Raw genomic sequence first — 25,552 nt, forward strand, 5'->3', positions numbered from 1 at the left:
ATGAATTCCTTTAACTTTTATTTATCTTTGAAACTCTTTATCACTCTATTCTGAATGATAGCCTTACTGAGTAGAGTATTCTTGGTAGCAGGCTTTTTTTCTTGCAGTACTTTGAATATATCGTGCTGCTCTCTTCCGGCCTGTGAAATTTCTGCTGAAAAATCAGCTGATATCCTTCTAGTGTATCCCTTGTATGTAATTTTCTTTTCTCTTTTGACTTTTAAAATTCTCTTTATCACTACTTTTTGCCATTTTTAATTATTGTGTGTCTCCTTGGGGTGATTTTGTTGGAGGCTCTCTGTGCCTCTTGGATCTGGGTTTCTATTTCCTTCCTCAGATTCAGGAAGTTTTCAGCTATTATTTTTTCAAATAAATTTTCTTTGCCGTCTTCTCTCTCTTCTTCTGGGATCCCTATAGTGTGAATGTTATTATAATTCATGGTATTGTTGAATTCCCTAAGTCTATTTTCATTTTTTATTATTATTTTTACTCTCTCTTGTTTTGCTTGATTGCTTTCCATTACTCTGTCCTCCAGGTTGCTTATCTGTTCTTTGGCTTCCTCTAGTCTGCTATTTATTCCATCTAGTGTATTTTTAATTTTAGTTATTGTGTTCTTCACTTCTGATTGGTTCTTCACCTTTTCTGTTTGTTAAGGGTCTCACTGAAGTCCTCCATATTTTCCTCAAGTCCACTGAGTATCTTATGATTATTACTTTAAGTTCTATATTTACATTTAGCTGGAAAGAGTCTGTTCTGCTAGTCTTTGGGTCATTTTCTGGGTTATTTTCACTGATGTTGGTGTTTTCTAGGTGTATCTTTGGACAAGTGAGCTTAAGGTCCTCCTACTCTGCTGTCTTCCCTGGAAGTCTCTATGCTTTGTTGAACTGGAAAAAAAAAAAAAAAAAAAAAAAGGAGAGAGAGGGGGAGGGAGAGGGAAAGGGAGGGAGAGAGAGAGAGAGAGAGAGAGAGAGAGTTAGAAATAATAGGCATAGGATACCCCAAGGAAAAATACTAAGGACTATTATTTGCTTCAAACTGTTACCAAGGATTTCTACATATAAATGTAATGAATGTATTTCACTATGTGTCAGGGAACTCTTGACAAAGAAATGAAAGAAACAAAATAAATTAGGTTAATCTAAACAACTTAAAGAACATCTAGAACTTCAAAGAATCTTAGAATTCAGAAAGTACATTAAATATCAGGTCTAAACTCACTTTATATGCCTTATGGCATTTGAAGTTGAGTGATTTGCTCTATATCATTTATCTGGTTATGATAGATATGGAATTTGAGTTTCTCACACCATTCTATGGATTCCCACTATTTTCCTATCACTGTTGATATGGCATATGCAATCATTTTGATGTTTTAAGAATGTGTGAAAATTAATGTATCTTCAAACCTTGAGCCTATCCACCTTTATGGAAGGTAAATAGCATTTTAAAGCAGGAATTTTGGGAAATAATTTATATTTGAATTTTTTGTTCCTTTTTCAATTGGTGACTTTTAATCAGGATTCTCCAGGGAAATAGAACCATCAAGAAATATTTATATCAATATCTATATCTGCATATATCAATATATACATATATCTATATCAAAAGAGAGAATGATCTGTTAGAAGAAATTGACTCACATGATTATGGAGGCTGAGAAATCCCATAATCTGCCATTTGCAAGCTGGAGGCCCAGAAAAACTGGTGGCATAATTTTGGTCCAAGCCTCAAGGCCTGAGAATCAGGAAAATAATGGTGCTAAGTTCAGTCCAGGTCCAAAAGCCCAAGAACCAGGGAAATGATGCTGTAAGCTCCCCAGTCTACGTTCAGGAGAAAGCCAAAATCTCAGCTCCACCAATGAGGCAGAGAGGAAATTCTTCCTTCTTCTACCTTTTTGTTATAGTAAGACTCTCAATGATTTGGATGAGGCCAACCTAAATTGAGGAGCAAAATCTGCTTTACACAGTCTTCAGATTCAAATGCTAATCTTGTCTGGAAACACTCTCATAAACATGCCCACAAATAATGTTTTGGCAAATATTTGGGTACCTCCTAATCCGGTCAAATTGACACATAAATTTAACCTTCACAATGATCTCAAACAATTTGCTAAATTTTTCTGAGCCTCAAGTACTTTGTCTGCAAAATGGGGAGTTACTATCCATTCCACCAGGTTATTTTAAGGCTTAAACAAGATGCACTTAAAAGATCAACCCTATTTTACACATAATGACTATTCAATTAATGACAGTTCTTTTTCCTCCCTATCTCTGTATTGCTAATAAAAATATCCAGTTACATTATACTAATAGCCTGTTATGGGTTGAATTGTGTCCTCTCAGACAAAAGAAAATTCATATGTTGAAATCCTAACTCTCAGTACCTCATAATTTAACTGTAGTTAGAGATAGATTGTTAAGAGATAATCAAGTTAAAATGAGATCACTGATGGGGAGGGGTGCTAATCCATTATGAATGGTATGCTTATAAAAAGGGAAATATTTAACACAGAGAGACACACACAGATGCACACAGGGAGAATGTCACATGAAGACTGGAACTGTGCTGTCACAAGCCAAACAAATACCAGAAATTGGTAGGATAGGGGCCTGGAATAGATCCTTTCCTGGTGTCTTCAAAACAAGCATAGTTTTGCCAACACTTTTTCCAGCCTCCAGAACTATGAGACAATAAATTTTTGTTATTTAAGCCATTCAGTTTTTGGCACTTTGTTACAGCAGCCCTAGGAAACTAATACACCTGTATTTCTTAGATTGATGATTACTTATAATGACATCTCTTAGAAATAATTCTTCATTAGCCCTTATGAGGATATATAAGGTCCTTCTTTTCCAATTTCAAGGAAAGTAGATCTAAAACCCCTTCTAGCCTAACTCTTAGTTAACATGCCTCTCAAGAGTAGAGAAGGTAAGGCATCTTTTATTATATGTGATTCTAGTTCTAGTTTTTTAATATCCTACTAAACCTAGGCTATTCATACAGGTCATGGGTTGATGGAATAGATAGGTGGATGGATGGATGGATGGATGGATGGATGGATGGATGGATGAAGAAAGAGAGATGACAGATGATAGATAGAAGATAGAGAAAGGAAGAATGATCTCTATTTCTATTCCTGTATATATGTCTATATCTGCATCTCTATTATCTATATCTATCCTGCTTTTTAAGAAACATAAAAACATAAGCTTCTTCCCCCCATTTTATCAAAAACTTGCTACAAACATCATTTTAATAAAATGGTCATGTCATACTCTCTCATATGTTTGTATTTACTATGATTTGCCAATCCCAATGCATTGTTAGGTGATTGATGTCCCTTCCTCTTTTTACCATATTTTCTTAAATAAAACTTTGTCCACATTTCAAGATATTTTCTTAAAATAGTGTACTAGAAAAGCAATCACTAGACCAAAGGCTATAGACATTTTTTAATATTCTTGATACCTATTGCCAATTGCTTTGCAGAAAAACTGGTGTTCTTTCCTTTGGGATTTAATCCCAAGACAATTCTTTGTAACAAGAGAAGGAAATAAGGTCATGAAGAGCAATGGGAGCACTAGCATTCAGCTGCCACAAACAGGTAATGAAATTTCCTTATGAAGAGCTCAAAGCCCTGCATGGTGTATCTATAATATGCAGGTAATTCAAGCAATCTCTGGCTCAATCTTTCTGGAACCCAACATACAAATGCAATATGGGATATTAAATTGTCAGCTCATGTACTGAGCGAAATCATCTCTATCCTCTCCATTCTCTGGGTTGTTTCTTCTCGAGTGTTTAGTTCAGCGATAATTTCCAGTAAACTGTTGTCACTTGAAAATAAACAGTCTGGACAATGTATGGTCCATTTGGAATACTGAGAAAATAAACAACCTAGGATATGCTTCCTACTTGTCTATGTAGCCCTTTTTGGAATGTGTGCTCCAGATACTTTACTTTTTTTCTTTGAAGCAGAAGTTTTATTTAAAATAAAGCTACTTATTTGGTACTCCTGGGCAATCCTCTTTTGAAGAACCACAGCAATGAGTGGCTTTGGAGCCCTACTTCGAAGAAACCAGTTCATCCTTCTGGTGCTCTTTCTTTTGCAAATTCAGAGTCTAGGTCTGGATATGGATAGTCGTCCTACCACTGAAGTCTGTGCCACACACACAATTGCACCAGGACCCAAAGGTGAGGAAAGAAACAAAATGTTCATAAATGATAAGTGAACTCTCTTCTCTCCTCCTTCAACCCTATTGTAACTCTCGATGACGTTCTTTTCTCCCTAGCGTCCTTTCCTTCTATTTTGGAAAATCAATGGCCTGTTATCTATTTAAAAACCTTCCTTGATGTTATTAGGTAGGAGAATGCTGGGAGGGTGTAGAACTCACCCAGAGCAGGGGAAAATTCTCTTCTCCCTGCTGTCCCAGGGAAACATAAGCTGAGACTTTAGCCTTTCAGGAATACTTTCCTTAAGACCATCTCTGTTCTTGGGCTGATTTTATTCCAATGCTTTTCTCAACACTGATTTTGGTAAAGTTGCCAGGCAAAAGCTCAGTAACAAGAAAATTATATCTCTCATATATTTCATAAATTAGTGGGCTTCCCATGAAAAAGAGAAATTTTGTCAAGGTTGCAGGTAGCGTATAAATGAACAGTTATTTATTGAAAGTTGAGTCTTTGGGCCCAAGTGCCTTCAGCTGAAGGATGATAGAGTATTGCAGAATTTTTTCAAGTAGAGCCAAGGTCTAAATGTGCTTCAAGCAACTGGTTGATAAAAAATGCTGCTGTTTTCCTGGTTTCAGTTCTGACCCTTTTGTTCTAAAAGTGGTCACTGCAGTGCAAATTGGTGCTTCCGCATTAGTAATTCATGTTATGTTTCTCCAGGCTATAGGGTGGAAGAATTGCAGCTGCTTAAAATTTTAAGTAGAAAAAAAGGGTCTTTCAGAAAAAGCAGAAATACATCGTCTTATGCTTGTCAGTTATTTAAATGTGTATTGCTTAAAGTGCATTTTTCTTAATCAGTGAATTAATTTCCTCCTAAGATTGCAATCCAAGCTTTAACCTTTGATACCATAAAATAAATGCAGGGAGGAACAATGAGACCTTGGGGCTTCCAAATAATTTCTTGGGTGAATAAATGAATAATGCAAGGGCAAATGTTCAGAAAAGAAAGTTTTGATTAGAAATAAAAGTATTTACTTAAAACTATTATTGGACTTTCCAATAATGTACAGATAACTTTGTGTTATTCCTGGGGTATCATGGAAAATGCTGAAAATTAAAGTTTTCCTTGTCCCTGCAAATGAGAGAGTCCATTTGGAAATAATACTGTTAAACAATTTTCCTTGCCGAGAACTACAGCTTTCAAGCTAGAAGAATGCACAGAGTTTGTCAAAGTAACATCCAAAATATCATGCATTCCAGTACCACAATTCTATTTATTCCAATTTGGCCAAAATATATCGAGTACCTATTAAGTGCCAAGCATTATTTTAGGCATAAGAGATGCATTAAATAACATATATTAGTGCCATAAGCAATAAATAGAAAAACTTAGGAGGCAAGAGTGGGCAATTAATTTTTATTAGATACTAGCAGCCTGTTCGTCACGGTCTTCCTATTCCCATTTCTTTTTTTTTTTTTTCTTTGAGATTTTATTTATTTATTCATGAGAGACACAGAGAGAGAGAGAGAGAGGCAGAGACACAGGTAGAGGGAGAGGGGCAGGCTTCTCGCAGGGAGCCCAATGTGGGACTCGATCCTGGGACTGGGATCACGCCCTGAGCCAAAGGCAGACACTCAACCACTGAGGTACCCAGGCGTCCCAATTTCTTGATGTAAAATGTTCCCCTTCCCACTAGAAACCTTGCTAAGATTTCAAACAATGTAAATCCTTCACTCTTCCTGAGCCTGTGTTCTCTTGAACCCTGGGGTTCCAGAACTACGTTCCTAACTAGGACCTAGCATGATTTTTTCTTCCCCCAGAGCCTGAGGGCTTTGCATCAAAATGAATTCTAAGTTCCCTTCTTATTTTTTTTACGATGTTATTTATTTATTCATAAGAGACACACAAAGAGAGGCAGAGACACAGGCAGAGGGAGAAGCAGGCTCCATGCAGGATTATGCCCTGAGCCGAAGGCAGGCGCTCAACTGCTGAGCCACCCAGTCATTCCTAGCTACCACTTCTCCTTGTCTCTGCCCTACTGGATCCTTTCCCATTAACCAGTCTAAATTCTTGGTATCTGGCTTTAGATCAGTCTACTGTCTCCATTTTACTGAAATCAGGGAGGATGTTGTAGGTCCTCTGTGGACAGATACATAGTTAGCTCAAAGAAGGAAACACTCAATTGAGAGTGGGAACTTGTGCACAGAAAAAGGCAGTTAAAACCTGAATGCCCGCTGCGTTGATCCTTTGTTAACTGAGACAGATCAGACATGAGGAGAACCAGCTAGGAAAACCATTAAAAATGGGTTTTATTCTGTGCCTGTATGTGGCCAAGGTCATTTTGAAAAATGCTTCCCTACTTGCTCGGCCCAACAAACACATGCAGATCAAGGAATTCAAATCTTCAGGTTCAAGAACACCCACGAAACTGCCTGAGTTATCAAGGCCATGCATATCTGTAAAGCCACCAAGTATTTGAAAGATGCTACTTTAAGCAACTTCCGCCATTCGGTCATATGATGGTAGAGTTGCCATTGCACAATTCCAAACAGGGGCACTGGACACAGGTTTGGTGGTGCAGAGTGCGAGCCAAAGGCCAATGCTCAACCACTGAGCCACCCAGGCATTCCTAAGTTCCCTCCTTATTAAAGACACTCTACAATTCTGGAATGTAATGTATGGAATACCTTCTACATCTCAGGCCTCATCTTAGGTGCTAAAGGTTTCAAATTAAAGCACTTATCCTAGAACATGTTTACATTTCAAGCTGGATATTAGATTGCAAGCTGTTGGACTCAGGGCTCGGTTGACTCAGTTTTTTCTTTGCAAATTGCCTATATTCATGTGCATGGAGCAACATGTGTATCTCCATCACCGCCTCTCTGCCACCCTCTGCACTGCACCATGCTAGATGCTGTGCCTACAAATGAAAAAAAAGAGTTAGTTTTTGTCATCTCTCAAGACACAAACAGCCGTCTACCCTATTTCATTCCTGAACATAATAGCTCCTCCCTACCTCTGAACAAGGCAGATTTGCATATTTATTTCTGCAAAAACCAAATACTAACAATAAAGAAAAACAAGCTTGTTGGCGAAGGAAACATTTTAAAGGACTGAATTATTGCTTCTGTTCAATATATTTTTCCTACAAGCAAGCTGGTCTATCATTTTTCTCTACAGCAAATCATGTCAATACTATAGTTACCAGTACTGTGCTCAGAAACTTCTAGATACTCTGAGAAACAATAAAAGGCGTTTTCTTTAAATGCATTTGGAAGGCTGGGAACTAAATAAACTATTTAGAGTTGCAAGAGGAAAACAAGTAATGCTAACCTGTCATATAATATATTGTCCAATATCGACTCACCATTTTTTACTGCATTATTTCCCAAGCATAAATTGGTGGGAAGAAAGACATTGAATTCAATCTGTTTGATCTCCAGTATGCTATAAGATATATTTGTGTTTAGTTCCTTTATTTGCAAAGTGCTTCATTAGAGAACTGTTTTAAGAATAATATAAGCTAATAAATGTATACTTTAAGCAGTGTAGACATCATAAATAGATAATTAAATTCTATTTATTTTCCCTTCTTCTCCTTGTTTATCTAAGTCTGTTGAGTAACAATGTTGGGGTTAAGTAATGTTCCAATTATCAAAACTTCTCTGTTGAAAGCCATCTTTATTTTCCTTTCTATGCCTAAATTTATTATTTTATGCTGTTTAGTAGAAAATGTCTTTCCCACCTTCCTGGTTTCTTTATTAAACAACTCGTGTAAAATTCTGACCTCTAGTGGTTTTACTTGAAAACAGCAGTGGCAAGAAATTTTAACAAGAAATGTTCAAAAGAAATGTAGAAATAATAAGAATATTTGAGTGATGGTTCATAATTTCGAAAGTATTTTCAAGTAGATTATCTTGTTTAATTTTCACAATTGCCCTATGTGACAGCAATTACTTTAAACTTAAAAGATAAGGAAACAATCTCAACGAGGCCAAGTAGAACTGTCAAGGTCTCTCACATACTTAAAGAACAGATACACAATTTTAACTTTAGCCCTGGCCTCCTGGCTCCGGGTCCAGTACCATTCCATGACATCTGCTGGTTTCTATCAGAATCAAGTTTGAAAATATAGTCTACTGACCCCTTTGTGATAAGAAATGGATGCAACGATGCCTAAGAACATAATGTTCATGCAACCTTACAGCTCAACATTGTACTGGATATTAAAATATGCTGAAAGTAATGATATCCCTCCTTTTTGATAATCAACTCCATTACTTCATTAGTTTGTTTGGAAATTAAAGATATTTTGCCTATTGCTTATGTTGGATTCCATTAGCTTCTTTATTTAGGAGCTATTTCCCCCCAATGACTTTTGTGTGTGTGGCCTAAAAGCTTTTTTGTAATCCATCTGGCTTCTCTCTACTTCTCCTACATCAAACTGCTTTTCCACTTGTAGTCTGATTCAGGCATTCTTGCTTTGTCTCTCATTGTTAGCCCAATATCTTTGTCCTTGATGTTTCTTCTGTCTGGCTCAAACTTACCCCAGGCCAGATCTCCCCAAGGATCATTCCTTCTCCTCATTTACATTTTAGCTCAAATGTCATTTGCATGGTAGGGCCCTATCTGATACCCCGTCAGTCTCTGGATCCTAGCAACTGGCACAACTTGAGTTATTTCCAGGTAACTTCTCAGCCTCCAGTGCAAACAAGCCTTCTCCTGACTTTCCCAAACAGATGGCCAGATATGCCAGGGAATGTCTGGATCATTTTCACAGCCAAATTGTAAGTCTTACTACCCATAATGTAACTATCAGAGATAATTTGGTTTAATACTAGATGTTTTTACATTTGTTAAAGCTGAAGCCCAGAGAGGTAAAATAACTCGTTTAGGTCACACAGTGATTAACTGGTGGCAGGGCTAGAACTGGAACTCAGATTCCAATCGCCAGGCCAGTCATTGTTCCATTCTGCCATTTAAATCATCATCCTCATGTTTTATCATTCTCATTAAGCATGAAATTATTCTTCATTTAATTTTATAAATTAACATTAGAAAAGGAGTTCTGTGAGGTCAATGTATAAACATGGTACAGAATTGTTTTAGCTCGGTCACCTTGATATAAATTAAGTTGCTAATTTCTTTCTGGCAGCTTTATCAGAGAGGTTAAGCAAGTAGGTATTTTCCCAAGACCTTTATATTAACTGTATTAATTCACTACCTTCTTTCATTGAGAGTTTTAATATGTATTTTATGCATAAAGACAGACCAAAAATTTAAGTGGCTTGACCAGGGTGCTCTGGACCATTTTTCTTTTCCTTTTTCCTTTGGGTAGATGCCAAGAAAGCATCTCAAGGTTAGACCAGAAAGGGAAGAGTAAAACTCCAGTCAATCAAAGTGTGAGCAAAGATGAGTCAGGGGGTACTGAATGATAATGATAAAAAATATTAGCTTGTTTCATTTTAATAAGGATGTATTCTTTACCCAAGCCACTCCTTTACTCAATTCCCTTGCACAATAACTTGGCTATCCATCAGTCACCACTAGGCCATAGTAGTAAGTACTTGCATGCTGGCAAAGATCATGGACTTTGAATTTGAGCTCTGTCACTTACCTGTTCATGCGACCTTAAGCCTTAGTGTCTTCATTTTTTAAATGGAGATAATGCTTAATTTGAAAATTAAACATGTGTAGCATATGACTTAGGTCTCCTCATTTTTCCCATTAGCTTCCATTTTCTTTTTTTTTTTTTTAATATTTTATTTATTCATGAGAGACACAGAAAGAGAGGCAGAGAAACAGGCAGATGGAAGAAGCAGGCTCCATGCAGGGAGCCCGACATGGGACTCGATCCCGGTACTCCAGGACATGCCCTGGGCCGAAGGCAGGTGCTAAACCGCTGAGCCACCCAGGGATCCCCAGCTTCCATTTTCCATTACTATAAGCTCCCTCTTTTCCCACATGCATAATGAAATGCTCACAGACTGTAAAGTTGGCTCCTCAAGTAGAAATCCATCAGGGATATACCCACCACCTTCTGCTCTTTGATGCAATTTCCTGCCTATTGTGATCCCACTGTGAAGTCAACTTTTATCAGTAGTTCACAAACCTGAGCCTCCTCTTTCTCTTCCCTCCTGTTGCCTTCTTTCCCTTGTTCTCCAACTGAGCCTGATGTTCTGTATCAATTAAATAGGAATAATAACAGTATAAATACCCCCAGGGATATAATGGGGTATGAGTTAAATGAGTTAAAACCCACAAAACCGAACTTTAGTTTTCTTTTTTTTTTTTTTTTTTTTTTTTTTTTTTTTTTTAAAGATTTTATTTATTTATTCATGATAGTCACAGAGAGAGAGAGAGAGAGGCAGAGACACAGGCAGAGGGAGAAGCAGGCTCCATGCACCGGGAGCCCGACGTGGGATCCGATCCCGGGTCTCCAGGATCGCGCCCTGGGCCAAAGGCAGGCGCCAAACCGCTGCGCCACCCAGGGATCCCTAGTTTTCTTTTCAGTAAGAAAAGATGGGATAGGTGTGACTACTTCATAGGGCCATGGTGAGAAGAAATGAGTTAAACCATACAAAGCACTTGGTATTGTCCTTGACATATTGCCAAGGACCCTTTAAGTATTCAAAAACCATGGATTAGCAAAGCTCAAGAGAAAGAATGTTTTCTCTGCTTTTAGGTCTTTTTTTCTTCCTGTAAGGAATATTTTCCTGTGCCCCGGAAAGGCAGTTTTGTTGGCCTTGGGTCATCGATCATATGTGTAGGCCAGACACCATTTAAGTCTCATGTTTTTTATTCATGAAATTCTACTTCTGTTAGAAATGGTGTTATTTGGCCTTTTTCATCTTTTCTGAATATTGCAATCCATAACCAGTCTGTCTGGTTTTTTTACCACATATTTGATCTGCAATATTCTATAATTTTACAAAATTCTTTTTTTTACAAAATTCTTTAAATTATATTCTAGAGCATTCTCTGATCTTTTATAAATTGTAATTATAAATATGCATAGTAAAAAACTGACACTCAGAGACTCAATTGAAGTAGTATCTGAATAATTTAATTGTTTTCAAATTATTTATTGTGATTGTTCTTGATTTAAAAATTCTAGACCATCATTTCAGGTCTCTTGTGGCCACTTGACAATACTTGTATCTGTTAAATTATAGGAGTCTTTAGAATTTACAAAGGGTTTATCAGTTATTTTTCTTTTTTTTAATTTTTTTATTTATTTTTATTTTTTTAATATTTTTATTTATTTATTTATGACAGTCACAGAGAGAGAGAGAGAGGCAGAGACACAGGCAGAGGGAGAAGCAGGCTCCATGCACCGGGAGCCCGACGTGGGATTCGATCCTGGGTCTCCAGGATCGCGCCCTGGGCCAAAGGCAGGCGCCAAACCGCTGCGCCACCCAGGGATCCCTCAGTTATTTTTCTTTAGCTCCTTTGACATACTATAGGAATCATTATTCCCATTTTAAAAAGGGAGACAAATAAGTAAATAAATAATAAAGTAAAGGAACTAAAGCACACTACTCTTGCCTGTAACCCTTCTGAGGGTCATTTATTTGACATCAGCCAGGGATGAGTGTATATGCGAGACATTATAGTATTGAGTGCAGTCAAAAATAGTTTAAATGTTGGTGTTCTACCTTGCTTGAGATAAACAAAAATCTAGAAGAGAATTTTGGACCCCCCGCCCCCCCACCCGCTTCATACTACATGCTGAGTGACCAAATAGCCCCTTAGTCCAACAGGAACTTGGGAGATGGAGTGATACAAGTGTGACAATATGCTGCAGACCAAAGTCAAAGTCCCCAAAGAGATGAAGGGACTTGGATATATTACAAAGGAAAGTCTCTAGAATGGATTTATCCTAGCACTTGAAGAGCAAAGCTAGACCATGCCACCAGTGATCCTGCGGCAACGTCACTAGTGGCCCATAGACACAAACCAAATACACTGAAATAATGCTCATATGGAGCATACAAAAGCAAGGGATATGGCCTTCTTTCCTAACTTAGAGGACCCTGATGGGAGGCAATGCAATGGTAGTATTATTCTAAGATGACCCAACCATGCTAATATGGAACTCTCTCCTGCTCTCTCTTCCTGATGCTCTAACATTTTAACTCTGCACAGATGAGAGTATGCAAAATTAAAATGCTCAGCATTCACTGATGCCAAGGTATTCCTGCACCTGCCTACAAGGCTTTCGCATTGAGAACTGAATCTCCCCCAAATCTATTATTTTACTGCCTGTTTTCCTGCATTCCTTCCTATCTTACTTTTTGGAATTAGAAATACATGCGGGTGTGGGAGGTTAGGGCACAGTACTGTGCCATGTCAAAATGCATCACTAATGCAACAAAATGATTGACATCACTTTCTAATCATAGAGACCTACTGTTGAAACACGGGTGACCGATGGAGGAAAAACTGAGTGTTATTCTGCCTCCTTTTAGGTAAATAGAATCAATTTTTTAAGAACATAGAGCATAGAATGTTTTCCCTATTCTAGCCAATGGCTTCATTGTAAATGGATACTCATTACACTTTGTTAATCTAATATTCCTTATACTGTGGATTTTCTTTCTTCTTTTTTTCTTTTTTTCAGTTTTCATAAGCATCCTGTAGAGGTTGTAAGATTGTATCAGGTCTGACTAGCCAAATTATAAACCAGAAGAGCCAATGGAAGTCTGAGTAGGAGAATGAAGCAACTTAGACTTTTTTTCAAGTAGACAAATCTCTTGGCTGAGTTGAAGATAGGCTAGAGGACTGAAAGGATGTGAGAAGCTCCTGGTGGATCATGAACTAAAAACAGGAGATGAATTAGTGTTGTTGGGGTAGGGAGAAAGGGGTGGGATTAGAGAAAGATTTCAGAAGTAAAATTGGCAGATTACAATGAGTTCTGAACAGTTTGAACCGCCTCTGGACATCCAGATGGAAAAGTCCAGCAGGCAGTTGAAAATAGATACCGTAAATATTTTTTAGGCATTTCTTCTCTACAAAAACAAATAACACTATTTGTCTTGACTCATGGTTTTTATAACTTGTCTCATTTAGTGGACTCATCAGGGACGACTCTGCTATTCTCACAGATAGGTGGGATGTCCATGGATTGGGATGTTGGAATATAATCATAGTTATTACTTATAATGCTATTCGTTTTCTTTACATTAGTTTCTGCCCCACTTTGTACTGAAAGGAATTTTAGACAGAATATTGTGTGTTACATCTACAGAGTGTTGTAAACGTTTTAATGCTAGAGGCACAAATCTCTGGAAGCAAAAATACACATCGGCCAGGGAGTTGCAAATCTGCACAGCCATGGTATGTGCTAAAAGGGGTATTGTCTGCCCTTGGCCTCTTCTTTATCCCTCTAATTTCTAGTGCCTAGAAATTCTGGGTGGCTGTTGGATGATAATTGTTATAACACAAATTTCACAAGCGCTCACGGCATTCCAGGCACCATTTGACGTTTCATATGCATTATCACATTTACTTCTCTCAACAACACTGTAAGGGAGATATTTCACTACTCTGATGTACTAATAGGGGACTTCGACTTATGGAATTTAAGGGGGTTGCCAGTGAAGGTCTCAATGGAGCTTGGACTTGAACTAAGCCCTCAGATCCCAGATCTTCTGCTCTTAACAATTGCATTATATTGCAGAAGCACGCCACTTCATTCCTAGATGGATGGAGTTCCTCTTTGCATTTGTTACTACTGACTTGGCTGTGAATGCATTTTAATAATGAGTGATATGTGCAGGAGGAAGAAAACCTGCCCAACAAATCTTAATATTGTATTTTTCATTAAGTACAATGTTAGTTTTTTTTTTTCCTCCCTGTTGCTCAGACATGGAATGACAACAAAAGACTTACAGGTTCCATGTAGTAATTCTTAAACCAAATAAACCTGCAAAGAGGAGGTCTTTGTAATTCAAGTAGGAAACACTGCAGGATCCTTGAAATCCACTTTTCTTTGCTAGGTTATTCAAAAAGTAGCTGCAAGGGGAGTAAAGTTTATGGATCTCTGAAATTGATGGAGCACAATAAAGGGATTGGTTGACGTCATGGTCATACACATCAACAACCTGGACTGGATCATAGGAAGCACCCACTAAACATTGTTTCATTAGTATCATTGATATTATTATTAGATAAATTAATCACAATAGATGTCTTTACCTATTGTATTTCCTTGCCTTGTTTAGCATGTTTAGCTTGTTTTTATAGAGGAAAAAAATTTCTATTCTATTTCCTTATTTGATACATTATCTTGTCATTTGAGGAAAGAGCAGTATAGATGAATAAAAGCCAAATCTCCTCACCAGGGAGAAGGAAAAAGAGCATTGATCTTTTCAAAAATCCCACCTTATTAGATGCCAACCACACACATGACAATTTCCTATTCATAATGCTCATAACATTTATAAGACCTTGTTTGGTGTCTCCTTCCTACCAAACTTTTAGGTTTAGATCATGTCTGGTCTGAGACAGTGCTGTATGCCCAGGACTGAACAGAGGACTTTGTAGCTAGTAAGACTCAATAAATATTTGTTCAAGGAATGAATGAGTGAGTGAGCAAATTGTGAAGTTTTGAGTAGCTCTTGAGAACAAAGTGTAAAATATTTGCCCTGAAAACAAGAAACTTACACTATAATTAAGTAGTTGACATTAATACAAAAAGTTAAATAACAGTGCATTTTAAAATAATACTCCAAGGCAGCAATTAGAGAGTAGTAACAAGGAACCAGATGGTGAATTACCAAGGAAATAATTCTATCAATAAATTCAGAGAATTTAGAATTTGAGACAAGGCTAATTGGTAAAATTTACAAAGGGAGAGAAGCTCCACAGTTTCTTTACATTATTTATGATATATTTTTCAAATTGTAAGAGTATTTCATGATTGTTTAAACATATAGCATGTGTACTACACTAAGCAAAATAAGTCAGAGAAAGAAAAATACCATATGATTTCACTCATGTGGAATTTAAGAAACAAAACAGATGAACATAGGGGAAGGGAAGGAAAAATAAAATAAAATGCAAACAGAAAGGGAGGCAAACCATAAGAGATGTCAAACTCTAGGAAACAAACTGAGGGTTGCTGGAGGGGAGGAGGCAGGGAATGGAATGAGTTTCTGGGTGATGGGCATTAAGGAGGGCATGAGATGGAATGAGCACTGGGTGTTACATGCAAGTGATGAATCACTAAATTCTACCCCTGACTAACAATACAATATTTGTTAAATAAATTTAATTTAAATAAAAAACTAATTAAAAAATATAGCATGTGAAAATATGTGCTGAATAAAGATGTGTAAAGAAAATGCTAATGATCTCACTTTTTACTGAGACTCTTCCCTTTCCACACCCACTTATCCCATGTAACCATCATTAATAGCTTGGTATTAACACATTGCTCTATATTTTTCTGTTTATTCTTTCTTCTAAATAGTATCATATGCATATGACTCTCCAAGAGACTTTCTTTATATAAAATGACATGGAGATCACGTCTTCTTCAGAGGTCTTTCTAAACACATTATTTTTCATCAGTTTCATGATGGTACACTTTCAGATTGTGGTTTTTGTTTTTGCTACTACAAACATTCTCATATATATAAATATGCACACACATATATCTGTTAGTCCTTTTTTTTAAAGATTTTATTTATTTATTCATGAGAGACACAGAGAGAGAGGCAGAGACATACACAGAGGAAGAAGCAGGCTCCCCGCAGGGAGCCCGATGTGGGACTTGATCCTGAGATTCCAGGATCACACCCTGAACTGAAGGCAGACGCTCAACCACTGAGCCACCCAGGTGTCCCTATATGTTAGTTCTTAAAGTTATTCCCATGAAATAGATTCCCTAAGGTAAAATGGAAGATGTGGATTCTTTATTTTAATCCTTATTGACAGACTAGCTTCCAGAAACACTGTAGCAATTCATGTTGCCAGAAGCAATGAGTGAGTACTTTCTGCATCTATGGCATCCTTGAATGCTGTAGTCTTTTTAAATTGTTACTAAGTCTGATGGCAAAATATGATATAGACATTTCCATATATACTATTTTTCTGATGAGTAGTGAGTATGGGCATTGTTCATCTATTATTTATTATTTATATTTTTAGATCACCTTTTTATTTCACTTATTGTCTTTTTGCAAAAGCTTTTTGCATGTTAAGAATATTAATCATTTTTGATGTCTTAGTGTTTGATTTTTTCCTTGTCTGTCATATATTTGTTTACAAACTCTATATATTGATGTGACTCCTTTTATCATATAGAAACTTTTAATTTCTTATATGGTCAAAGATATCTTTCTTTTCTTTTATAACTTCTGCTTTTTTTCCTCCAAAGAGATGAGCTTCAAACAGAGAGAAAAGCCTTTCAATGGAGGCATGAATTGAAAGACATTTTAATGAAAAATGAATAAACAAGTTGAACAGGAATAGAAGATTATGAAAGTCAATGTCAGAAAATAATGCTAGAAAGTTCTACTGATGCCCAGTCTGTGAAAGTCCAAATGCTAGACTAACTCGATTGGATGTGGCCTAGAAATACAGAGGAACTGCTGAAATGTTTTGAATAGGGCAGTTTTGTAATGAAAATGTGATTTTTATAAAGATCAGTCTGCAAGATGATTTGAAAAAGTGAAGCTCAGATATAAGGAAATCAGTATTTCAACAGTTGTTCATTGAACAGACACTATTCTAGGTACTTGGAGTCACTAGTGAATAAAACACCATGAAGACCATGTAGGGGCCACCTGCAAAGACTAAGGGCTGGAGTATGAGGACAGAGAGAGATAGAATAAGAGGGAAAAGAAAGGAGAAAAAGTAAGAATCAAGGTGGAAGTTAGGAAGGATGAATAGCCAAAACCAATTTGAGTACTTAGCCTGGGAGATTAGAGCATGGCAGTGATATTGGGAGACACCAGCAAATAAGAGGAGGAAGCAAAAATATGCGGCAGAAGGAACAGTAGAGCCAGTCTGGCTGCCCTCCTAGATCACAAGCCATCACACAGACTTCTCCACTGGCCAACTCAAGTCCATTCATTAATCAGCCATTTGTGAGAATGACATTTCAATCAATTACCAACTTATGTGACTGTATTGTCACTAAGCTCACATTTACCAATCTTCACTTTAAGATTATTCCTTTTCTTTTGAAAACCTTCATTGAGAAAGCACTTGTTGCATCTGAGCCTCTGTGCCAAGAACCAGGGACACAAAGGAAATAGTGTATCTTCCCTGACCTGTCCCATCATCTGACACAGTGTGGTGGATGCTGTGATGTACAGGGGGTGTTCCCTTCAGGGTAACTTAAAAAGATTAATCCTGATGGTTAAGAGGGAGATGGCAGCAGGAAAGTCTGCACTGAGCAGACTCCTGGGGAGAGGAGGTGACATGTGAGCCAAACACATGTGAGCATGGTTTGAATGGAAGATAAAAATCCACACAAACTTTTATTGATAAGAATGTTTTAGTAAGTGCAAAAAAAAAAAAAAAAAAAAAAAAAAAAAGAATGTTTTAGTATGAGCCTGCCTCATATATAAGGACAAATTTGTATTTTAGTTTTCACTTTAAATACAAATTTATTTTGATGGAGTCCAGGGCAAGGGATCCCATTTACATTTTCCGGAGAAAGAATATGGAAGTTTCAGGTGTAAGCAGGTAGAGACAGGTGTTTCCTCCTTATGCTCCCGTAACAGCTGCTCTTCCAGCATTTATCACAACAATCACATATTTATCTGCCCATCTTCACCTAAGGTTTTCATCTCCTCAGAGGAAGGCTCTCATTTTCCTGATCTGTGTCTAGTAGTTCTATTATTAGTAAGGAAACTTGTGTTTGCAAGTGAAAGAAACCAAATACAAACCAAGCTTAAACTGGTTAGTTAGACCAACAAACAGAGGCAAGAAGGGGAATCTATAGTGTCACGTCACAGGGCAGGACTCAAGCTGTGCTACATCCTGTCTGGAACAATGTGCTCAGGACTCAGCCTTCATACCATATTCCTCAATAATGACTTCATTTTAAAGAAGGTTCTCCCTTCATGGCAGTAAAATAGATTCAGACATTGCAATAATAGTCTGTCTTCACTGCAACCCCAAGAACAAGTCTCCATTTTTGCAAGTTGTAACTGCTTGCGTTATTGAGGAGGCTTATCTCCAAATTGAGACTCATTGCCTCTTACTATGGCACATGCCCACTGCTGTACCAATCACTGTGGGTTAGGTTCAAACCACATGGACGAAGAATAAATGAATATGATTTCCTTTGGAAATGTGTGGGGTCGTTATTGGAAGCACAGATTGAGGGTACCAGGAAGGTGAAAGCAGTAGATTCCCATGACACATGAGATAGTTAGCGGATCGATAAGGGCACATGCGATGCACAGGGATCCTGTTAGCTCTGTCATCTATAATGTTATTTAATCTTTAAGCAACTGCATAAGAAAAGTGTAACTATCTCAATTTTCTGGTTTAGGAAACTGAAGCAGAGAGAGGACTTATTTACTATAATATTAAAGAGCTGTTAAGTAGAGATTTGAGCCCAGGTCTCTGACTATTAATTAGTTTGCTAGGGCTGCCATAATAAAAAAAAAAACCCACAAAGTGGGTGGTTTAAACAACAGGAAGTCATTGTCTTGCAGTTCTGAGGCTGGGAAGTCCAAGCAAGGTCAAGGAGTCGACAGATTTGGTCTCTGTTAGCTAAGACCTCTCTCCTTGGCTAGCACATGGCTGCCTTTTCACTGTGTCCTCACATGGCCTTTTCAGGGGTAAGTGCATTCATCCTTTGTATCCTTTTGTGTGTCCAAATTTCCTTCTCTCATAAGGACACCAGTCAGATTGGATTAGGACTGTTCAAACAGCCAGAATTTAACTTAATCGCCTCTTTGAAGGCCTTATGTCTAAATACAGTTACATTCTGAAGTACCAGGATTAGGGCTTCAACATATGAATTTTGGGGGTGAGGAAACAATCCAGCCCATAACAGACTACAAAATTCCTGTTCTGCTCATAGGACCACGTTTCCAAAGACTTGTGGTTCTGAGGCTGAAACCCTTGGCAAATTGCATTTTTGTTAAGAGCTCCTTTCTCCCTTGGACAGCTTTTCTCCTTAGAGGCAGCAGTTTCCTACAGACTAACATGAACTTAGTTCTTTTGTAACCATATTCCTGCTGTAGAACTAAAATAAATAGTTTGCAAATGTTTTGAATGTATTAGGAAAGGTATTAATTGTTTTACAAGGATGGTCTTATTCCAAGCACATTCATCATAACTGAGTAAGGTAATGTTTGGGAAACGCCTTGGAAAATCTCTTAGAGGATGTCTGTCTTACTGTCATGGAAAGACCTTTTTCTATTCATGGAGTATAGTGTTTATTATTATTATTATTATTATTATTATTATTATTATTTTGTTGTTGCTCTTAAGCCAGGTTGGCCAAGGTCAGGTCTCAGATAAGTTGCCTCATGGTAATGAGGATACAAAGTAATGTCTACAAACCATTTTTCTTTTAGAAATCACGCTTGCTCATTTTTTATGATTTCATTAAAAGAAATATGAAGAAAAACCCCTCAGTGTCTCAAATGAGGAAAGAGAACTGCGATGAAATGTCACCATGGGTCTGTAATCTCTCCACAGTTTATGACCACTGCTATCTTTGAGGGTCAGTGAGCCATGCTTGCAGATGCTTGGTTTTAAATTACAGGTCACCTTCTCCTGTTGGCTCCTGTTAACCAAGTGCTTGGCACCAGTTCTAGAGTATAAGACCTTTGGAGAGCTGAAAAAACCCACCTTCAGGGAATGGGCAGGAGCAGTACAGGTAATACTACACATTATCTGCAATATATTTGACAGGGAAAAAAGGAAATAAGAAATCTTTTTATTGATTTCTTCCTCTACCAGCAATTTCCATCATAAAGCTATCAAAATGAATCAAAGTACCATGTGTCTCAGAGTAAGCAAACAGCCCTCAGTTTGGGAGACTAAACAGGTAGGCACTCTATTTATTTCTATTTACAGATAAAACAGAAACTTTGAAAGGTTAAATACCATACCTAAGTTCACAAAGCTGGACAGGCATATAATTAGAAATTGAATTCAGGATCTGTAAGAGCGAAGCCCACAGATTTCACCAAAACATCATTCCAGCTTCACAGGAACTGTAGTCTTCTGTGAATAACCAGTGGAAATGTGCCTTCTTCCAGCCACTCTGGTCATGGTCGTTTCTCAATTTATTAGTAGTCCTTTCAGAAGAAAAATGGAATTTTTGTCATGATTTGTTTTCACCAAACCTAGGTTTACTCCTCTGAATGTCTGCTCCTCTATCTTTTTTATTAGTTTATATACAGCACAGTAGTATGGATCCAAGATAAACAAGGTCACAGAACTCCATAAAGATGACTTTAGTAAATCCCTGTAGCCAATTAAAACTTAAGATTGACATAGGAGAATGTTCTTATCTTTTAGAGATTTGCTGAAGTATTTAAGGAAGATATGTCATGTCTGAAATTTACTTTTTAAAAAAAAATCAATAAAAATACATAGATGGAGCAATGGCAATATGTTAATTGTTAAATCTCAGTAACGGGTATATATTTATATTTATTTATCTTTATGTGAAAATTTACTTAGTATACATAATCAAGTAAAAAAGTAAGTGATGATTAAAAATAAGGATTGAGGTGGTGAATACCTCAAGATACCTCAAGGAAGATTTAAAAGAGATGTCATTTCTGGTGATGAGGATGATAATCATTCTTATACCTACCTTCTGACTTATTAAAAGAAGAACAGATGATTTTACCAAGCACCAGGCACTGGGCTAAACACTTCTCATGCATTGTCCCCGTTAGGGACACAACAATCCTATGAAGTAATGATTGCTTTCTCCATTTAATGGATGAAACTGAGCGTCAGAAAAATGATAACTTGCTCCAGAGCCCTCTTCACCGAAGAAAGGCACTCCTTTTGCCTTAGGGAGAGTGATGTAGGAATGAGTGAGTTGAAAGAATTCAGGACACATGGGGAGATAAGTAAAGGCACAGAGAGACTGATGAACTAAGTGAACGGGGAAAAAGCAAACATAGTAGGTCCCAAGAATGGCTGAATATTTCAGTGAAAGGGTAAGGTTGTGATCGAGGACATCAAAGTACTGGGAGATAGTCCATTGTATGACCATACTGATACACCTGGTGCATATGAGAGGTCCAGGGAATAATTGATATGACCACAGAGCTTTCCATGAATGAGAATGCAATCAGCAAAAAGGTGTAGGTAGAGATGGGGAGGATATATTCTAGAGAAAAGTCCTGGCTCAATTAATAAAGCACACCATACCATCTATTCTACTCAATTCTAAGGCTGATCAGGAGAAGGATTGCTAACAACTTTCCTCTAGCCCATAAGATTATTTTGGCTGTGGGAAAAGTACAGCTTCTAGTGAATTTTCTTTAGCCTTTTCAAAACCAATTCACTAATTTTTAATAATTGCTTCCTTTGAGCAGGGGGTACTGACCTAAGTTCAGCTATTTCATTTCAAACTAGAATTTAATTTTAAAAGACTTTTTTGCTTGTTGGGGAAAAAAACTTTACCTAAGAAAAATTGGTCAACTGTGTGCTCTGCTGGAATTCTGCTGGAGAGATTATCACAGCAAGCTGGTGGCCTAGGGGGGCCAAAACAAATCATTTTTGTAAAATTGAAATTGGTTCATTTCAATTGATAGCTTTTCATTTAATTTTAAAATGTAAGTAGCTATTTTTAAAAGAAAAAAGAAAGTCTAAATTGCACTACTAATCCAATGAAATATTGCCAAGAGGATGAAAGCAGACAACTGTGAGCCATGTGGGGGATCCTTTCCAAAGCTTGCTTTTATACCTCTCTTCTGTTCTCATTAAAGCAAGTCCCAAAGATCAAATGAACTCAGGATACAAGCTGAAGGCAAGGGCACAAGTTGTTTACTTCATCTCTGCCAGCAGCCTGCTCGCCACCAGGCTGGAATACAGGCACACAGGTCAGAAGAATAATAATCCTATTTTCACCCTCCCAGGTCTCCATCAGGAGCCACCAGGGAGCAGTAGATGACTAAGTCACTCGTTTGGCTGCCTTCAGTTAGATATTTACTTGAAAATCAAAGGGAAAGCTCATAAGAATGGGGAAGGGAAGAAGAATAGTAATAGCACCAATAGTTCACATTTGTGTGGTTTCATGATTCACAAAGTGCTTCACATACATGCCTGCGTTTGATCTTGCCTTTTGGTGAACAGGACTTGCAGTCTTTGGTCCCATTGCACAGAAGAACAATTCCAACCCCAGAAATGTTAACAAGAATTTGTCCCCAATCATTCAGCTTGATTAGAACATGGGCTTTGAAGGCAGATGCCCTGGTTTGAATCCTGGCTTTATCATTTGCAAGCTATGTGGCCCTGGGAAGTTATTAACCTTTCTTGACCCATTTCCTCATCTGAAAAATGGAGCTTAAAATAGTATCCATCTCAAAGGTTGTTATAGAGATCAAGTGATAGGATGTGTATCAAGGACTAGGAACCCCTTTGACCCATAGTATTCAGCAAACACTACCATTACACTTGTAAAATGTTTTATGACTAACAAAATATATCCAGTTCAACTATATTCATTAAGCACCAAAAGTCAAACACTGTGTCAAATGATGGGGATGCTAGAATAAATCAACCATGACCCCAGCCATCCCACAGGTCCAGATGACTATAAGGAACAGCACAGAAAAATAGGCTCACTCAGTACAAAGTTCATTATTTTCAACCATGAAGGTAATTAAAGGGAGAATTTAGCCCAGCCTGAAAGTGTTGGAGGGGGCTTCCTACAGGAAAATACTTCTGCAATTTTATCTTTCCTAAAACTCTCTCAAGAAACTTGTATTTTGTCCATTCTACAAATGAGTGAATGAATCAAGGCTTAGAAAAGGTCAAGGACTTCCCAAGCTCCCTCAGATGGTGAGTGGCAAAGCCAAGTCTCAGTGATACTGAACTACCTCAAGGATACATTCCCTGTGAATTAAGTCATTGAGATACTAGGCTATTTTTTTTCTTCCCCACTGTTTTCCATTTTTAAAAAGGAATAAAAGCAGTCATTCTTTCTGCATCTCCCTTTTCTATCCTCAAAAAATTTGGCACAATGTCAAATTATCTAAACTCCCAAATCTGCTAAGGGTCACAGTATCCTAAATTGGAAGGGACAGTTGTTTATTGGTAGGGATCTCCAGGCACAGAGACACACATTTCGTTGCACCACCTACAAGCTCTATGACAAAGTGCAAGAAATTATTAACCTCTTTGAATCTGTTTTTCCATTCATAAAATGGCACCATAATAGTTTCCACCTCCTAGAATTGGTATGATGATTAACAGTGTTGGCATACATTATAATTACTCAATAAACATTTGCTATTAAGTTTATCTAAAGAAATGCCGCTTAGTTCATCCACTTCACCTCTCTGTTCTGATCACACAAATCATCTGTGTGTTCTTTTTTGAAAGCCTTCCCTGAAAGGAGATTTTAGAGCTTCACGTGTGAAGTGTCTTAATGTTTAACCAATCTCATGACCTGGAAATCCAACTATTCCATACTTGACTTATGCTTTCACTTAATATATTAATATTCTTCTGTGAGAAAAAGAGAGGTTGATCATGCTTTTTCTGGATAAATAAGTAACATCTCAACTTTCTCCCTCCCAAACTGTCTAATCCAAGAAGCTTCACTTTTGTCATTAGAAGTCTTTTATTTACTTCTTTCTACTTCTTTTTTGCTAGGCCTGGACAGGACTCCTTCCTATCTTGAGATTGGTGTGGTGATAATGCAGGTCATAATATTGTGTGTATGGTGCTCTTTATTTTCAAAGCATATTCACCTACTTACCTTCTTGGTCAAAAAACAACTGAGAGACATAGGGAGTGCAGGTATGAAGTTCATATTGAGGATAAGGAAACTCAAATATGAAGTAAAACATAACAATAGCTACTGTTGCATGGATTATGTTCCATGTCTCTTATGCATTTTATCTTATTAAACTTCTTACAAGGATCCTCATTTGGTAGATGTTATTAGTTCAATTTGCAGGAGGGGGAAATTAGACTCAGAAAGGGATATCACATAACCAAATTTCTCCAGATAATGAGTGGTCAAGCTGAGAAGGGCCAGATCTGTTTTACTACAAAGCCAATAAGCTCTATTACTGATTTTGAAGGTCTGCTCAACTCATCAGTGACTAACATGATGTGAAAATCCAGGGCTTTTGATTTACTGTCCAGGACATATCTATTTTTTTTTTTTTTTAGATTTATTTATTTTAGAGAGAGAGCATGGGCAGGAGGAGGGGCAGAGGGAGAATCTCCAACAGACTCCCCACTGAGCACGGAGCCCAAAGTGGGACTTGATCTCACAATTCAGGTCATGACCTCAGCCAAAATCAAGAGTCAGAGGCTTAATTGACTGTGGCCCCCAAGTGCTCCCCAGACACTTTTCATTAAAGCACTCATTCAGTCCTTGACTGGGCAAGGTACTAAAGCTAGACCCATCTATGACTAAGGTAGGTGCTGCTCACACAGAACCGCTGTGTATCCCCATTCCTAGCTGTCTTCTATTCTTAGCTTCCTGGTCTATGCCTATAATTTTGAGGCTCTCAAGCATGCAGTCACAGAGTAATAATTTACAGATATAAATTATAATTTATATATTTTTATAATTTTTGTATATTTAGATAATTATATATAAATATATGTAGTATATGTATATATCACACATCAGCATGCATGTTTGTACATGTACATGTTTCCAGAACTGGCCAAATTCTCCAGCAAAAATAAAGATTTTTCACACATATAAATATGTGCAATATGTATACATGCACATATTTATATACATATATGTGTATACATATACATACACATATAATGTATATGTGTATGTATATGTATACACATAATGCAATATTATTTAGCCATAAAAAGAATGAGATCTCACCATTTGCAACAACATGGATGGACCTAGAGTGTATTATGGTTTTTTTTTTAAAAGACTCCGTGAGAGTCTTTTTTTTTTTAAGATTTATTTATTTATTTATTTATGATAGACAGAGAGAGAGAGAAAGAGAGAGACACAGGAGGAGGGAGAAGCAGGCTCCATGCTGGGAGCCCAACATGGGACTCGATCCCGGGACTCCAGGATCACGCCTTGGGCCAAAGGCAGGTGCCAAACCGCTGAGCCACCCAGGGATCCCCGAGAGTGTATTATGTTAAGTAAAATAAGTCAGTCAGACAAAGACATATACCATATGATTTTACTTATATGTAGAATCTAAAAAACAAAGT

General features: G+C 37.4%; 1 protein-coding gene across 2 annotated transcripts in view; it reads left to right on the plus strand.

Annotated features, from left to right (window-relative positions):
- The first annotated feature begins 3,810 nt into the window (after positions 1–3,810).
- The window catches only part of COLEC10 (collectin subfamily member 10), a 41,191-nt gene continuing 19,449 nt past the window's right edge, over positions 3,811–25,552 (plus strand). Inside the window, exon 1 of one of the 2 annotated variants that reach the window (XM_038555392.1) lies at positions 3,811–4,194. In XM_038555392.1, the coding sequence (XP_038411320.1) occupies positions 4,047–4,194 (148 nt within the window). In that variant the 5' untranslated portion in view covers positions 3,811–4,046. The remainder of the gene's footprint in view (positions 4,195–25,552) is intronic. The other variant, XM_038555391.1, reaches the window with a different exon arrangement.

This window comes from Canis lupus, chromosome 13 (assembly GCF_011100685.1).
Source record: "Canis lupus familiaris isolate Mischka breed German Shepherd chromosome 13, alternate assembly UU_Cfam_GSD_1.0, whole genome shotgun sequence".
NCBI classification, from domain to species: domain Eukaryota; kingdom Metazoa; phylum Chordata; class Mammalia; order Carnivora; family Canidae; genus Canis; species Canis lupus.